Below are 18738 nucleotides of genomic sequence, written 5' to 3' on the forward strand. Positions count from 1 at the left end.
CCAAATGAAGCAAGTGCAGAGGAGGAGGATCCAGAGAAGCGAACACGGGAAGAGCAATTTGATAAGTAACTGAGAACAATGATTGTAGGGAGTATATGAGAAGACAGGTAAACGGCGTAAAATGCAGCAGAAATTCATGAGACTTGGAAGTGAGTCATTGCCTTTAGATTTAGCAGTGATCAAATCATTGATTAGGTTACTCAGTGCAGTAACTGTGGCGTGTTGGGAATTAAATGGATCCAATAGGTTAAATTAATGGATCCAATAGGTTGTGTGACGAAAGAAAGTGTGAGATGAGAGTGTAAGCAAACCTCTCAGGATACTTGTAGGGGAATAAAGCTACATACTCGTATATTGGGATTCAGAATTTTGGGGTAGCCTATACTTGTTGTTCACCTGTGCTTTAACAGCTAATGTATTCAGATAGTATAGGTGTTATGTAACTATGTTGTGCATTTTATTAGCTTTACCATGTTATTAGGGGTTGCGATAATAGATATAATTAATTTAAGCAAGTTAGACACTAAGGACCTGATTCAGACCCACTCGCTAGATGCGGCCGCTCGCCCTCAGTGTATGGAAATTCAGCTAAGTGATGTCAAGGCAGCCACTCGCTCGGCAAGGCATAAGAACGTCCACTATGTCTTGGCGAGCGATCACTTTGTGTGTATAGACGCCCACCAGCCTGTCATTAGCCGCCCACTAGAGTAAGTCATCTCCAGGAAGTATATGCAACCATCGGAACATCGGGAACCATTGGATCAGACCCCAGCGCTTGCAGTTCAGTGTAAAAAACAACCAGGTGACGTGTACTATGACGCTGCCTGTTAATTATGCATGCCTCTGATACAGCGTTGAAACACTCTGGCACGCCTGTGTCTGCAACTCCACTCCCCCATTAGTACTGCCCTGCCCGTTACCACTCACAAAAACGGCCTCTCCTGTCACTCATTACACTGGGCTGTCATGCCAGGGAGAGCGAGCAAATTCCGATCGCTCGTACTAGTTTGCGCACAAGCACTGCGAACTACACGCATGCGCACATTAGCGAACATCGTCTGCAACGAGCGGCCGCTTGCTAGCGAGCAGGTCTGAATCAGGTCCTATATCTTAAATGTTTCTACTATATATTTATCAGAGTGTCTAAACGTAGAGATTCAGGGGCTAGTGCTGATATTTGTATATCTTAGACATGGCTGCTGTGCTTGTTTATTGTCTGTCATGGTTACGGTGGGCTGTTCTGACGGACGGGATTGTGTGGCGCTGTGGTGGGTGCCGGGACCTGGGTGTGTGAATGTGGCTATGTTGCTAAGGTCATTGCTCCGACCCACGGCGCACACGCCTGACGTTATCGTCCTGCACCAGGAAGAACACCGGGGTGCACATGTGGGGCTGCGGTATATAAGGTATGTGTCTTTGCTTTTGTATTTGTTCTTGACAAAGGTTGAATAAACCGAGATGTTGAAGTAGAGAGTTCTCTCTGTGATTTCTTGTATAAGACCTCTGAGTGCCGCCGCCATCTGCTGGAGTTGTATGTGGGCTTGGAACATGGACCCTGGATGGCACCTGGGCAAGTAAAGTTTTTTATATGGCGTGCTGGCCTGTCTGTCTTTTTTCTTCTATATATATCTATATACGTACACCCACACACATATACATATATATATATTCTTATTACCTACGCTTAATAAATTAACATTTAAAATGTAAAAAATACATGGCATTCATAATTAAATAAACATGACATGATGGTGACTATAGTGCTCCAGCTTGTATGGCACATGACATTTTTTCTGTCTTATTTTTAAGTGAGAGAGGTCATGTGACGTGTCTATTCTAAATCTTAACAGTGATCCTTTTTCCAAGCAATGAATTTACCCAGGCGTTGCAGAATACTGCAGAGCTTTCTTCATTAAACTGCCTTCGATCTTAATAGTTGTGGAATCGCTCAATGTCACAGTTGCTGATTTAAATGGAAATGTTTCTGGATTTGGTGCTCCCCCAGCAAGTGATATGACCGACGGTGGAGACCTCAGCAGTAGGTCAGCTGGAAATAAACACAATCAGCAACAATTATAAGAGCTGCACCATGAATATGTAATACGTACATGCAAAACGTGAATGGAATATATGTTAGCGCAATTGTATATTTTGTACATAATTTAAGCCTGTTGGGAGGGATGGCTGGCTACTGTCATGGATCTTACAAATGGTATTTGTCACACCACTGTAATATAAGTGAGCTCTCTTTGCAGTGAGGAAAGAGATAAGAACAAATATGGAGAAAAGGTAACTCAGGCATACACTTATTTTTAATTATTATGAGTACAAGAACAATGGCCCTCATTCAGAGCCGTACGCTCTGAGCAGAGCGCACGCTCTGCATGAGGGCCGGGCTCCTTTTTCATGGAGCGTCCTCCTGGACGCTCGTATAGCTGTGGGTCACCACCCACAGGCTATACGAGCGTGCATTTTGATGGCCGCGATGGTCGTGACCATCGCGACCATCGAAATTGCGAGCCGGAGCCTGCGGTTGAGGTTTTCAACCGCAAGCTCCGGAGTGATTTTGGCTCTATCAGAGCCAAAATCACTCCCACTGACATCACTAGTGATGTCAGTGGGCCGGCTTCTGACGGGAGGCGTTCCCGTGGGAACGCCCCCGTCAGGGAGGCACGCCCCCGGCACGCCCACCAAAGGGGGCGTGCTGTCAATCAACATTGACAGCACGCCCCCTTTGATCGGACACAACGAGCGAAGGAAAGTCCTTCGCTCGTCGTGTCTGGCGCATGCGCACGACGGAGCTCCCTCCGTCGTGCGCATGCTCAGTGCAGACCATCGACCCACTTGCGAGCGTACAGCCGCTCGCGAGTGGGTCTGAATCAGGCCCAATGTTCATTAACAGAATATGCAATGGCAAAAATAATTTAGAATGCAAAAAAAGGAAATATTTATGTGTATTAAAATATAAATATTTGTAGACATACCTATATACTGAGCTATAAATCATATACTGAGGAAAGGTATGAATAAATAGTTTATAATGTAATGTATGGTGAGATGCTGGTCCATCATTAAAGTCAACAAGAGATAATGGGACAAGACATCTTCAGCTTTCCTCCCTCAGTTGGAGATAGCCAGTCTTACTCCAGTGAAGGAAAGAGCAAGAAAAATCCTGAGGCACAGTCTAAGTCAAAAACAATCACCAAATCCCTATTCCATTTTATTCATTTATAAAGTCACCCTCTACTGTAGTATAGATTAGAAGCCACTGTCAATAGCGGCCTTCCAGCACATACTCAGCTTCATAACTGTAATTGGTTTGAAAATGTTATTATTGCATGTAATTAAATGTTTATTTTAGTGATTGGGTAAATCCACTATTAAGCATTAACACCTTAATGGCTGGAATTACTTTGTATCAATTTGACCATATCCATTTTACTATATTATTATTAACATAATTTATGTAGTCATTACAAATTTAGATCTGTTTTTTTCTTTAACACATTAGGGGGTGGGGGGTTAAATTGTTTTTGGGCGCCCTCTCTTTCCTCGATCTCCCATCTAAAGTGACGGGGCAATATTCAAGTGTTGTACTGATTGGGCGAGCGTAATTGGGCGCCCATTACTTTTCGTGCTTGTAGTGCCCAAATGCACTGGGTTTAGAAGCGTAAAGTGGCTAAAACCGCCTAAACTATTGGGCGTGCTGTCAAGAATGCAGTTTGGTCGCCAAAAGCCGGATGTTTTTCACAATTCAACGGGCCAGTATGCAGACAACTTGTAACGGCAAGTATGAGGTTATGCTGCGGAAGGGGGAGTTAGGGTTGGGATGTGAGGGGGGGGGGGGGGGAGGGAAGGGTTAGGCTGCAGGAGGGGTGGGTTAGGATTAGGGTAAGGGTTAGCCAGAAAGTACTTATAGAAATCCGCCAGCATTTTCACTGTTGGGATACTGTTGCTGGCATTCTGACTGCCAGGATTCTGAATGCAGGGTTACCATCCCCAACCCTAATGATCAACTCCAGAGCTTGCATATGAACAACTAAAGTAATGGTATTCAAGACATTGATGGACACCTCTAGCACCAAGTTAAATAAACTTTTTTTTAAACACATTACAGGATGAGTCTCCCATATCCAAAATGCTTGGGACCAGGAGTATTTTGGAATATTTGGATAAAATAATGAAATATCTTGGGAATGGGACCCTATTCTAAGCACAGAATGCATTTATGTTTTATATACACCTTATACACACAGCCTGCAGGTCATTTTATACAATATTTGTAAAAATTTTGTGCATCAAAAAAAGTTTGTGTACATACATGAAATTAATTTATGTTTCATATATACCTTATACACACAGCCTGAAGGTTATTTTATACAATATCTTAAATAATTTGTGCTTTAAACAAAGTTTGTGTACATTGAACCATCATTGAACCATCAGAAAGCAAAGGTTTCACTTTCTCAGTCATGCTAAAAATATTCCGTATTACAACCTGTAATTACCTAAAGTAAAGCATACTGTATCTACATCAGTAACAGTACTTCTTAGCACAAAAGTCAGCGCACTCGGCACAATTTTAGAATAGTTATAGTTCTACTTTAATATGAGCTAAGCAAATTACTTGCATAACAAAATGTACTTATTTACCAGAGGGAAAGTCCCTGATATAATGCACTAAATGCTTACAAATAATGATTATTCTCATCCAGTAAGTGTTATAACAACCCATACAAATCTTACATATTGCAAAAGCTATTAAATACTGTGACATGAGGTTAATATGTGCAATATGTGTAAATTAAGCTATGGAGCACAATGCATTTGTCTAGAGCAAAGCAATCAGCAGTTATTCTTACCCCGGAGACGTGTGACAAACAGCAAATTGATGCCTGCTCTGCAAATTACTTATCAGCATTTATCATATCATTTACTGGGCTCAGGGTCAGTGATCACAATTTTATAGAGGGGAACAAGCTAATCTACATCCCTACATGCTTACCATATTCCTAATGTAATCTTTTCAGTACAACATGTTAAATGTACACACATCACTATGCACACACATTCTCTTGAACCTTTTAATCACATAATGGTATTGTATGCATATGTATCTATTCTATAGGCATAAACAGATGAATACATCTAATGGACAGAATGGCAGACATTTTATTCCATATATTCCCAGTGGTTCCCCCATATTCCACCACCCTCTCTCTCTCTCGACAGACTCAATGCTCCTTACTATGCCTTCCCTTACAGCAGTGTGGGCCACATTAAAAAATTCAACGAAGCCCGAGGGCCACTAAGCTATGCTGCGGTATTTAGACTCTGCCCCCTCCTTACACAATTATGTCACATAACTACCCCCTCCTACAATTTTAATTAGGTCCCAGAACGGCCCCCCTCCTCCCACAATTATAATTATGCCCTGTCCCTCCTCCTCCATTAATTATGTCAGATAGTTGCCCCCATCCTCAAACAATTATGTCCCATAACTGCCCCCCTCTGCAGTGCCCCCAATAGTGGTCCCCCCTATGCAGTGTCCCCAGTAGTGGTCTCCATTATGCAGTGCCCCCAGTAGTGGTCCCCATTATGTAGTGCCCCCAGTAGTGGTTCCCATTATGTAGTGCCCCCAGTAGTGGTCCCCATTATGTAGTGTCCCTTACATATACATAGACAACAAAAAAAAAAAAACTTACCTGAATTCCGCACTCCTGCGCCCGCCGCCGTCCGCTCCTCCGTCATACCGACCCGCTCGGCACTATGAGAGAGACATCATGACGTCTCTCGCTTCACCCACTGAGGAAGCCGTAGCTCATGAATGAGCTCCAGCCCGGCTCCGGCCGTGGGTGCAGCAGCCAATGAGAGTCTGTCTGACTCTCACTGGCTGCTAAAACAAAAAAAACACACCGCAGGTGGCATTGTGTTTGTTACTGTGTAGTGTGGACCGCACTCACTGCGTTCCGCACTACACTAACTGAAATGGACCTGGACAGTGCCACTGGTGAGGGGGTGACATTAGGGTGTGCCTGTGCACACCATCGGTGGGATAGGGGGAACAGCTCCACAGGCCACGGGTTGAAGACCCCTGCCTTACTGGATCTCCTTCCACTCCCTATTCTTCTCTTTCTTTCTATTCCTATCCTCACCCTCCTCACTTCTTTACCTCCCGTTTGGCTCACCTCCCATCCCCTCTCGGCTCTGCCCCTGCAACAACCTGACCTCCACCCATCTCTGACTCCCTCTGCATCCTTGCCATCACCAAAACTCTGACTCAACCCTTCTCACACCACTTCCCCTGCTGTTCTACCACACTACTAGTCCTTGTGACCATAAAGCTTATGGCGTGGGATTACTTCTCTCACCCTGCTTCACCGGACAGGTCCTACCCCCTGAACCTGCCCTCTACTTTTCCTTATTTGAGGTACACTTTATCAGCTTCTTCTACCACAATTCACCTTTGTTTTGCAGTCATCTACTGCAACCCTGATTCCTTCTTCAATTTCCTAGATAACTTTGCAGCTTTGTTTGCACACTTCCTTTCCTCTGCCCTTCCTTCTCTTATCCTGGGTGACTTTAATATCCCACTGAACAATCTCATGGATGCTGTGGCTTTCAAGCTGCTCTCTCTCACCTCATGGACCTCTTTACCCTTCTACTCCATCGGTCACTCAATTGACCTAGACTTGTAACACCAAAGTGATATCTCCGATTTCACTGAATTTCCCCTTTCCTCTCTCTGACCACCTTCTTATATCCTTTGGCCTCTCCCCCTTCCCCTCAAGATCACGCTCACCAAGTGCAACCTTGCTGCTCATGATTCTCTGGACAACTTCCTCTTTCACATCTCTCCCCTCTCCTGCTATGACCAAGCTCCTCTTCTAAATTCTGCTGCTCTAGCCATCACACTCACTCTAATGGTCTGCTCCCCAGCCCTGGTACTCTAAAGTCACTTGATACCGTTTAGAAATGCTCCTGAACAGCTGAACAGTATTGGAGGAATCCATAAGTTCACGCTTACTACCTCCATCTCAAGTTCCCTTCTACAGCTTTGCTCTGTGATAACCAATCTCAATTCAAATCTCTTATCTCCTCCCATACACACACATTTTATATAGAGTGTGTGTGTGTGTGTGTGTATATATATATATATATATATATATATATATACACACACACACACACCACACACACACACACACACACACACACACACAGACCACCTGTATAGTATTTTGTAGGTGCCTCAACGCCTCCACAAGACTTTTGAAGGTATCCTGTGGTATCTGACACCAAGATGTTAGTAGCAGATCTTTTAAGTCCTGCGTGGCCTCCATGTCTCACACTTGTTTTTCCATTACAACCCACAGATGCTCGATCGGATAGAGATATGGGGAATTTGAAAGCCAAATCAACACCTTAAACTCTCTGTCATGTTCTCGAAACCATTGCCGAACAATTTTTTCAGTGTGGCAGGGCGCATTATCTTGCTAAAAGAGGCCACTACCATAAGTGACTACTGTTGCTAAGAAGGGGTGTACTTGGTCTACAACAATGTTTAAGTAGGTGATACATGTCACAGTAACATCCACATGAAAACAATGTAGAATAGTCGCCCTCTAGTGTAGAATTTTCGTATCACATCCAGCACTATTGCATAGAAATTAGTTCCCAATAAAATGTAAACGTAACAGAAAGTGAACATTTTAATGAGAAACTTAATTTTAACCTCCAATATCAATTTCTAATGCACTGAATAAAGTCCAGTAGAATATAAGAACAATATATTGTAATTCTGAAATAAAACAGTGTTCAAATATATAAAGTGTCTGCGTAACAAAATGCAAAAAATGGTCCTTATCTGAACTAATTTGACTTATCCATAGATCACATTTCAATATATCACATTCAGATCCAAAACACACAAGAATAGAAAAAATACATAATTCTGTGTCAACACCAATATATAACAGCATAATTGCACACTATACAATCCTGATGACCAGTTATTAAAGAAAACAGTTGCTTGTCTGTTTGCAAACTCGGATGCTCAGTTCTTCTTTTCTTTCCAGCACTCAGAAGTAACAAAAATTAAAAACTATAGAGTGTAATATGTTTTAAGCATTTATTAACACATAGATAGAAGCACACAGAATGTATTGTTTGGGGTTGGGCAAGATATCCCGGCAGTCAGAATCCCAACAATGACGACTCCGAAATCCCGACAGTCAAACTCCAGATGCATGTTGGTGAGTATTCGAACGCTAACGCACCGCTCCCCCAGCCTAACCATAGCTGACCGCTTTGGCAGCCTAACCCTAACCCTCCCTCCCCCTAGTGCCTAACCCAGTGGTTGCCAACTCTGGTCCTCAAGAGCTATCAACAGTGCATGTTTTGCAGGTCTCCTCACAAAATCACAAGTGATATAATTAGCTCCACCTGTGGATCTTTTCAAATGTGTTAGTTAGTAATGAGTACACCTGTGCACCTGCTATGCGGTCTGGAAAACGTGAACTGTTGGTAGCTCACGAGGACCGAGGTTGGCTACCCCTGGTCTAACCCTTACACTCACCAATCGGGATTCTGACTGTTGGGATTCCGGAGCTGGTATTTTAATCACTGCCGGGATTCCGCAGCCGTGCTCCTGACCAGGCGCGCCAAGAGCTGCGCCGGACCCAGGTAAAGGGGGCATGGTCTAATTGTGGGATGCGTGGCCACGCCCCCTTAGGAAAGAACCCAGCAGAGATAACATTTTTGCACTGGGGATAGGGGCACTGGGAGCCCCTCAGCCCGGCGCATAGCCAGTGTGGGAGCGATCAGTGTGATCGCTCCCCCCACAGGCATACGAAACCGCTATGGCTGCTGCTTAGCAGCCGCGAGCAGTCTCCCGAAGCAGCCCAGCACACACAAGCGTGTGCTGGGCTACTGTGATGTAAGAGGAGGGGGGTGGCGGCACCGGGCTTCTCCGCAAGCCCAGGTAATTAGTACCCGCCCCTCCCCTCTCTCAGCACCCATGCTTCTGACTGCATCCAATTGCTTGTACATTTAAAAAGAGAAAACATACTTATATGTAGGTTGTATTCTTGCAACAAAGACACAATCAGATGGACACATTCCCCAATGTGTTTTTGTACACTTACTATCCTTTGAATTTCATTGTAATCCCCAAAGGAAATTAGTCATAAAAAAAAAATATTCCAATGGACATTAAGAACATGAAATGCATTTAAGCATCAGTTTTGGACCATTCCTCCTCTTTGTCTATCTGTGTCTTTGCTGCAAGAATCTAGCATTGAGTGATAATCATAAAAGATTATATTTATATACAATAATACTGGATGTGTATTAGAACATAAGCCTTAAAACAAGGAGTTTTTTTAGAACTGCACAAATATTGCTGAGCAGTTCATCTTTCCCCTTATCCCCTCCCCCACATTTTATATCATGCAGAGTAAATACAGGCTGATTTTGCATGTAGCACACAAATATGGGCAGCTTTGTTTCTTTAACTAAAATTTTGAAGTGAGTTAGGTAGGAATCAGACATGCCTGTCTCAACTCTAAGGGGTAAATTTACTAAAGTGAGAGTTTTTACAAGTGGAGATGTTGCCCATAGCAACCAATCGGATTTTAGCTATTATCTTCTAAACAGGTGCTAGATAAATGTTAAATAGGATCTGATTGGTTGCTATGGGCAACATCTCCAGTTCAGTAAATATACCCCATAATCTGTATGCTCATTATAGATTTGCCCCCCTACAGTGCTATATGGTTTTACCAAGGTACAAATATGCCTCTTTTTTTTTTGCTTTGATCCCAACTATGCCTGAGGCCCATAATGTGTAACAGCATAGTTTGTTTACATGCTAGACTAGTAAACACTTCACACGTGTTTATTTACAAGTTGGTATTAAATTGTTTTAACTCCTCTGGTTAAAAAGAATTACTAAAATACCTTTGGATGATGTTTCCCCTGTCCTATACAGGGGAATAATAGAGTGATTAGGGAATTCTGAGGCCTCAACCCAAGTAAAGCCGGGTATAAACTATACGGTTTTGACAGGCGATAGCACGATAACGACGTCGTTATCGTGCAATCGCCCGCAAGTCAGGCATGTAAATGACAAAAACGACCAGCGATGCGCGTGCCCGCTGGTCGTTTTTGCCATCTATCAACGTCCGTACATGCTAGTCAACCTGACTATCCCGTCAGGTTCAGCATGTACAGGGATGATGGATGTGCCTGGACTGAACGAGTGTAGGCACATCACTAGACATACAAACGACAGCACGATTGCAATGTCTATAAGTGGATATGCACCTTAAGGAAAACAATAATGCAGTGATGGAAACAAAATTGATCTTAGTCAGGGCCGCAACTAGGGTAGTGCAACCTGTGCTATGGCACAGGGCACCGCAGGGCAGGGGGCGCTGTTTGGGCCTGTCAATTTTCCTGTTTATTATAATTCATACTTGTAGCTTCCTCTTCTTTTATCCCCAGCATCTCCTGGCTGCCCCAGGTGTACCCCCTATCTCTTCCCTGGCCCTTTTTCAGGTGCATGTCTTATGTCCCTATTTAAAAAATGGAGGGGGGGGGGCATCAATGCTCTCTCTGGCACAGGGTACCAAAAAGTCTAGTTACGGTTCTGATCTTATTTATACGCACCTGGCTGGTGATCACTATGTACTAAACTGGAACATATTTTGGATTGTGAATAGGGCAGGATTACCCATTAACAGCCAAAGCGAGCGCCTAGACCCCAGTGGATCCTAATGGGCCTTACAGCCACCCATTGGTAACTATTTTAATGTAATTTTCTTTTTAAAGTAAATCCTTTCTTAAGAGCAGGCAGTGCCTGGGGACTGGATGAGGGGGGTCTGCAAATTCTGAATGTGCTCCAGGTCAATCCCTAAGTGGTTAATGGCAGTGTAAAAATGCTAGCCCGGCATAGGGGTATTACCTCCCTCCTCCATGGGCTTGACCCACAAAGTTTCTCTCCTCACACTTCTATCCCCGATGCATGTGCTCCAGAATGCTGTTAGCATGTCATTCTGGGGCGCGATTCCGGCAGTGGTGTCGACGGTTACAGACTGCTGCATCACTGCCTGGGCATCTGGGGAGCCAGAGGAGATCTGTTCTTCACAAGTGCAGAACAGATCTCCTCTTTAAAAGCCAAGGGACACAGCAGGCCGGTGCGGTCGCATGGAATGCAACCATGTGAGCTGGCTGCAGGCGCATCCCATACAACCAAGCCAGTTAAGTGGTTAAACCTAGGATCAAGCATGTTGCTTAAATGTACTGATACAACTACAAGAAAAAACTTGTACCCCATTCTCCCTATCTCATGGCTTAAAGTGTGTACGTCATGATGGCTTGTTGCTGTTCCTCCAGCCGTTGAAGCATATAAAGGGTGGAATGCCACCTGGTTACTAACTCTTGCTTCAGTTGGTAACATGGCAATTATGCTGCAATCTTCTACATATGGTTGCTGAATGCCAAAAAATATCAGAAATGTTTTGTGCCATAGTCACCATGTCTTGCATGCACCTGTTATTTTTTAAGAAATTCTGATCCACCATGGTATGTGTTCAGAATCACAGTTGTAATGCTCGTACAATGTTATTTGTGTTATCAGAAATGACAAATCCCGAGGAAAGTCTTAGCGGGGTAAGCCAATTTGGTCACATCCCTGAGTTTTTCCAACAGACTGCTACCAGTATGCCTCTTAGGAAAGTTGGTGATACAGAGTGTAGCCTGCCTGTGATTGAGCTGGCGTTGTGTGTTAGATACTATTGCTGCTGAAGGTGATACAGCCACCCAGTGGGCTGTCTCACTCATGTAATCTTTAGTTTCACCAGTACTACTTGTCTACATATCTGCAATTAAGTGGATAGTCTGCAAAACGGCATTTTCTAGGTAAAAAAAGGCCTTTTTTTTTTTTTTAACGTTCTAGTACGGGTGAGGAATTGCTGTTCTAGTATGATGAAATCAAGATATTTGGTAGCAGGGACAAATGATCTCAACTAATTGTATAAAACCAGATTTTGGATATTGAATGATGTCCTAGTGCTAACATAGCCATCATAGTCAATGCTTGTTTGAAACTACTAGTCTTCTTGGTCCCATTCTGTGATGAAGATTCACCCATAGCATCAGCAGCCCTAGCATGCAAGGATTCTACTTGGAAGTCCTGGATAGGAGAGAAGTTAGTTAGCCTTTGCAAATTGGAGGATTTTACTCTTGTCCCATCTCCTGAGTACCGGAATCAAGACACTGAACATTTAGATGTACAGATGTAAAGAGGACATTTGTTGCTTAGCAACCACTACAGGACAACAGTGTTAAGATTGTCCAAAGCCTTTCATGTCATTTATGTGGTGAGTTTTTATATTCCTTCATACAACGACACAACTGTACAACATTACAGGGGCAGATTGGGCCGTCGGGAAAGTTCCAGCTGGGCCGGTCCCATTAACCCCTCTGCTGGGCTGGCCAACACTGGCGGCCGGGTTGACACTGCCTGCCGGCTGCTGCACTTCCAGGGATTTGCGTTCCACTGTGGAACGCAAGCCGGAATCTCCCGGCTCCACCATCACTGTGCGGTGTCCTCTCCCTCAGCCTCCACTCCCTGCCCTCCTGTGTCTGTGGGACGATCGGGGCCGGGCTGTTCCCTAGAGCTGCGGGAGGTGAGGTGGACCATGCAGTGATGAAAGGGGCATGTGTAGGCTGCAGCTGTATAGCTGGGATGGAGTAGGAGCCAGGGGAGCGGGACACAGGTGGCAGGAGCTTTCTCGTCACACTCTGGCTGTGCAAAATGGCTGCTGTCATTGCGAGAGAGAGACAGCGGAGTGTAGGTGAATCTTGTTCAACTCACCATGCCACCTGCTGCAATCCTGCCCGAGCTTTCCACTATTACTCCCAACCTGCCCCTGCTCTGAACTATTACTACTCCCATCCAACACCCTACTTCCCACTACGAATAATCTCATATTGCCCCCTGATCTGCTCTACTACTACTCACTTCCTGCCCTTCACTACTACTGCTCCCATCCTGACCCCAGAGGTGGAGTGTTTGGAGCTTGTGCTCCAGGCACTGGCTCCGTTGGGGGCAAGTGACTAGCTAGACTACCCCCTGGCCTCACAATACAGTACCCATCTAACAACCATCCCTACCTCTGGAACATTCCAGTAACCTGCCCTACCCCCAAGATCATACCCTACCCCCTGGCACCCCAAACATACAGTATCTCCCAGGCCAGGGACATACACGGATATAATGCAAGCAATTAATATGTAGACCGGTTAAAATGTCGACAAGGACATAATGTAGACATAAATATAATACAAACAATATATACTGTAGACAGGTTGAAATGTTGACATTTCAAATATAGACAAATAATAAGGCCGACAGTTAAATGTGTCTACAGACACTGCTAAAAGCTGGTGTCTTAGAAGCCTCTAATAGCCTGTGGTGTAGACACTGCAGCATAGGAGCAGAAAAATAAATGTAAGAAAAAAAAATGCCACCCCCCCACAAATTCAGTAACCACCTCTGAGCCTGGGCTGGTATTGGAAAATAGGGGGGTAAAACGGCATGGGGTTACCCCTTATTTCCAATAACCAGCACCGTGCTGAACCAGCCAAGGGGATAACGCAATTGCAAGGGGACACACTGCATGGGGTCCCCCTGAAATAATGTTACCAGCCCCAAACTGATCAGCCCTGGGCTGGCATCCCTCGGAAATTGAAGACCTCCCCCCAAAAATGGGGAACCCCTCCTGAGGGACAACAACAAGTGCCAGAATGACTGGACATTAGGGGCTGGTACTGTACCTTTAAAGAAATATTAAAAGAAAGACAGTACAAATACACCGAATATTGTATACCTTTATTAAAAAATCTCTCACCCATACAACTCTCATTCACCAATTTAATACTCACAAAATCAGGTATCTAAAGTCCTCTGCGGTCCACGTAGGCATTCAGGGTTCTTGGCAAAACGCAGCCCAATTCGACAGTTTGTTATTTTGCCAAGGCAAGTGGATACCTACATGGACTGAAGATGACCCGATTCCTGTATTTTATGAGTTTCTAAGTGGAGAACGAGGGATGTGTGGGGGATGTTTTTTTAATAAAATACTACAACAATTGATGTCCGTGTCTTGTCTTTATTTTAATATTTTCTTTACAGACAGACTACCAGTGGCCCCTTAATGTCCGCATCGGCAGGCACTTGTAGTTCTAAAAGTGCCATCATACTGAATTTCAGCCCTGGGCTGACCAGTTTTGGACTGGTTAATTGCAGGGGGACCCAAAGCTGTGTGTCTGCCTGCTATAACGTTATCCCCCCTGGCTGGTTTAGCCAGGTCCTGGTCATTTGAAAATAGGGGGAACCCACGCATTTTTCCCTCTGTTTTTCCCCCAATACCAGCTTAGAGGTCCAGTGGTCCAGGACTGGATACTGAAATTAATTATTTTTTTTGGGGGGGGGTCCATATTTTTTTCTTAAATTTAACTATTTCACAGCTCCTACACTGCAGCATCTAAGCTGCCAGCTGTTAAAGATGTTTACAACGCAGGCTTTTAGCATCTGACACGCTGTATGAAATGCAATTATGACTGTCGACACTTTATGACTGTTGTCATTTTAACGGTGTCAAAATTTTAACTGTCGACATTTGACTGTCAACATTTATGTATTCAATGTAACGTTTTAACTGTCCACCTTATGGCCCTGGTGACATTTCAACCTGCCTATATTATTTGTCTACATTATGTCCACATCGACTTTTAAGATTGCCTTCATTTCAATAACATTTCGTCAGTTAATATTTTGGTGTCGACATTTTGATTGTCTAAATTTTGAGTACATCACCCCAAAAGAGGCGGGAAATTATATAAAGTAACCCTCTAGAATACTTAAGTGATCTCCCCTGAATCAACTTGTAGCGGTTATCTGATGCACCATAAGTGCTGACAGCCGAAAATTGCACCTTGATTTACCTTGCACAAGTAGAATGCTCTGTATGATATATCTACGAGGAATACATTGTTTTACATCTTTATTGATAAGTCAGGACTTGCCAGCTGTGTACTTACTCATGGCTCTGATAGGTGAGGCCTGCCTGGCCGCACTCACCGCTGTCAGAAAACGTGCATAATTCATGTCTGTAAACAAGTAAAAAGAAAATAGCACAGATATATTAAAAGGTTTGTTGAATTTAACAAAGAAAATGAGAGACAAACTCAGCATGAATTACAGAAAATGACCAGTAGTAAGAATAGGTGAGGGAGTTAGTACCTGAATGAAGGGAAGCTCCGCGTTCACTATTATTTTGTTTTAATTTCAATAAAAGTTGCCTGGTTCTGTATCACTAACAAGTTATTAGTATTATAGTTTCGTCTATCAAATTATATGGTAAATTCAAGTGCATGTAATATTGGTGCTCATGTATAACATGAGACCTGCTTCATAGTTGTATGCAATGCAGATTTTTTAACAATTGGAGTGTTTTTGCCACTGTGCATTGATCTGAGTCACACTGCATGTGTGGAGGTACATTACCCTAGTCACACGCTGGGAGTCTTTATTCACAGTGTGAGTGACAGTCAGGGAACTTTTGTGGGTGGCAACGGTGAGTGTCGGCTAAAAATACAGGCATGTCTTGACCGTATCGGGGGCATGTCACATCCTGCATCTGCGATGCCGTACGTAGGAAACAGGGTAACGGCATCTCAAGTTACAATGGCCATTCTGAGTGACCATAGACTCACAAAAGAAAGGGAAAGTTTGCCCCTAGGAACTAACTAAGAACTCTATATGAGACCACTCTTAAAGCCTAATCTATATGTGAATATTAGTTAAAATATTACTTTTAATTGAAACTGCCATCATGTTAAAAAGGACTCCCATAAAGGACAACAACTAAACTGTGAAAATGTGTGCACAAGTGAAGAAAAAGAGGTTAAATTAAATAAAGTAAGTATAAATCTTAGGACCTCATTCAGAGTCGGTCGTTGCGGCCGCTCGGTCGTAGGGGAAAGGGGCCGGATATGCAAATGAAGCGATCGTAAGTTGCGTCGCTAAGATGGGTTTGTTAGCTGAACGACCGAGGGTAAGAAGCGGTCGTAAGACTAAATACACGCCCCCTTCTCGATCGCAACACACGTTATCTCCGGGGATATAGGGATTAATTGAGACCATCGGAGCTGATCGCAGAGCTAAAGGCTGACCATACCATCTCTTAAGCACTACGATCTAGTCAGTATAATAACCACCCATGTCACGTGTGCCATGACACTACTTTGTTAATTATGCACTCCCATTAAACTCCCCTTGCATAGTCAGGCACGCCTGCGTTCAGATCTCCACACCCCCGTTCACAAGCACCTTCCCCTGTTACCACCCACAAACGGCTCATTCTATCACTCAAACTAACGACCTGGCTGTGTTCAAGGAGAGAGCAATTTCTGATCGTAACAGCTAGTTTGCGCACGCGCATTTTTTACGCATGCGCAGTTTAGCGAACATTGATTGCGTACGACCGAGCGGCGCCAACGACCGACTCTGAATGAGGTCCTTAGTCCCTAAAGATGGCGAAATATGACAAGACTGAAAAAATTACAAAAAAACCCACAGAAACATCAAAAAGGCACCAAGGGTCCGATACAACAAAAAAGTCCCTCATATAAGGAGAGTTATGGTAAAACTTACCCTTGTTAACTCTCTTTTTTTGAGATCCATAGGGTCCACAAGAAAGACAATGGGGGGGGGTGTAGATGGGACTTGGAAGATCCGACACCAACAGCAAAGCTTTTCAATCCCAGGTTGCTCCGGTCCTTCCCCCAATAACCCGCCCACAGCAAGAGCAGGATAGGAGAGAAGGAAGACTGGTACACTGTGTGAGAGTGTGATTCTTCAGAAAAGGAAACAAGGGACCAATAGAATAAACCCAAAGAAGCCAGGTGCGTCAGGGAGGGTGCCCTGTGGACCCTATGGACTTTGAAGAAAGAGTTAACAAGGATAAGTTTTACTATAACTCTCCTTTTCTTCTTCAGAGTCCATAGGGCTCCACAGGGGAGACAATGGGGATGTCCCAAAGCAGTTGTTCAAGGGCAGGCGCCCGAAGGAAGCATCCTGAGAGGCAAATGTGTCAAAGGCACGCTGGGCTGCCCACAAGGGACCCACAGAGCGAGTAGAATGAGCAGATACTGTAGCCGACACAGGAAGGCCCGTCTGAGTATAAACCTGTGAGATAGTCATGCAAAGCTATCTGGCCAGAGTTTGTTTGTACTGCTGGCCATCCCTTCTTACGGAATCCATATAAGATAAAGAGGGAGTCCGATCTCCTGATGGCATTAGTACATTCCACGTAGATCTTCAGAGCACGGACCACATCCAACGAAGCCTCACCAGCTGAGAGGTCTGATGAATGATAGGCCGGGACCACAATTTCCTCATTAAGGTGGAATTGAGAAACCACCTTGGGAACTAAGCCCGGGTGCGTTCTAAAGGAGCATACACACACAACGATTTTTTGAACGATTATCGTTAAACGATATCGTTTAACGATAATCGTTTGTAAAAATCGTTCACTTTCTGAGTCAAACGATGAACGATTTTCGTTGACGCGCGTTCACGTTTGTGGTTTAGTCAGACTTGTCAACTCAACGATTTTCAGTAATGGAATATGCAAAAATCGTTTGTAGTTCTAAAAAATCGTTCATTAAATTTAAATGAACATAGTAAATGAACAACTTTAGTAAACGATTTTAGTTCATTTTTTCAAGGTAGAAAATCGTTTACTAAAATCGTTCATTAACTAAATCGTTGTGTGTGTATGCACCTTAAGAGCAGCACTATCCTGATGAAAGATTAAAAAGGGGGAGTGACATGAAAGCGTCCCTAAATCCGAAACTCTATGGGTAGATGCTATAGCCAGAAGAAACAGTCTTCGCAGGGAGCCATTTGATATCCACCGATTCCAGGGGTTCGAATGGAGGCTCCTGAAGTGCGTGGAAAACCACTGACAAATCCCACGGAGCCCCAGGAGTGACAAAGGGAGGTTGTATATGTAGAACAGCTTGTAGGAAGGTGTGAACATCCGGTAGACAGGGATCCTGAGACAACAGGTCTGGTCGAAGAAGAAGTCGAGGAGGAGCGTCTATGGAGAGACTTTGAAGATCGGAGTACCAATGGTGTCTGGGCCAAGCCGGAGCTACCAAAAGAACTGTGCCCCCTTCCTGTTTGACCTTCCAAACAACACGAGGTAGAAAGGTTATTGGAGGGAAGAGGTACGCTAAATGGAAGGTCCACCTCGCAGATAATGCATCCACGAATGCTGCGTTGGGATCCCCTGTCCTGGCTCCATACACTGGAAGTTGGTGGTTGTGTCTTGAGGCCATGAGGTCCACATCTGGTAGACCCCATTTGTCCACCAGGAGGTGAAAGACTTCTGGATGTAGAGACCACTCTCCTGCATGCACGCCGTGACAGCTGAGGAGATCCGCTTCCCAATTGAGAATTCCTGGGATGAACACTACGGAGCTGGCTGGGAGAAGGTGTTTGGTCCATGTGAGAATGTGCGACACTTCTGCCATTGCTGACCGAATTCGAGTGCCTCTTTGGTGATTGAGGTAGGCCACTGCCGTGGCGTTATCGGACTGTACTTCTACTGGCTGCGCTGATGAATATCCCAAGGCAGAGTGAGAGCTCTGTAGATGGCTCGG

The 18738-nt window shown here is 44.3% G+C and overlaps 1 protein-coding gene across 4 annotated transcripts in view; it reads right to left on the reverse strand.

Annotated features, from left to right (window-relative positions):
• Positions 1-18738, reverse strand: part of AADAT (aminoadipate aminotransferase) — a 62294-nt gene that overhangs the window by 25560 nt on the left and 17996 nt on the right. For all 4 annotated transcript variants that reach the window (XM_088448110.1, XM_088448092.1, XM_088448102.1 and 1 more), the window contains 2 exons: positions 15109-15177; positions 1879-2047 (listed from right to left, as the gene is read on the reverse strand). In XM_088448110.1, coding sequence (XP_088304236.1) covers positions 1879-2047; positions 15109-15177 — 238 coding nt within the window. The remainder of the gene's footprint in view (positions 1-1878; positions 2048-15108; positions 15178-18738) is intronic.

Source organism: Taudactylus pleione, unplaced genomic scaffold (assembly GCF_031769625.1).
Source record: "Taudactylus pleione unplaced genomic scaffold, aTauple2 ptg000021l, whole genome shotgun sequence".
Lineage (NCBI taxonomy): Eukaryota > Metazoa > Chordata > Amphibia > Anura > Myobatrachidae > Taudactylus > Taudactylus pleione.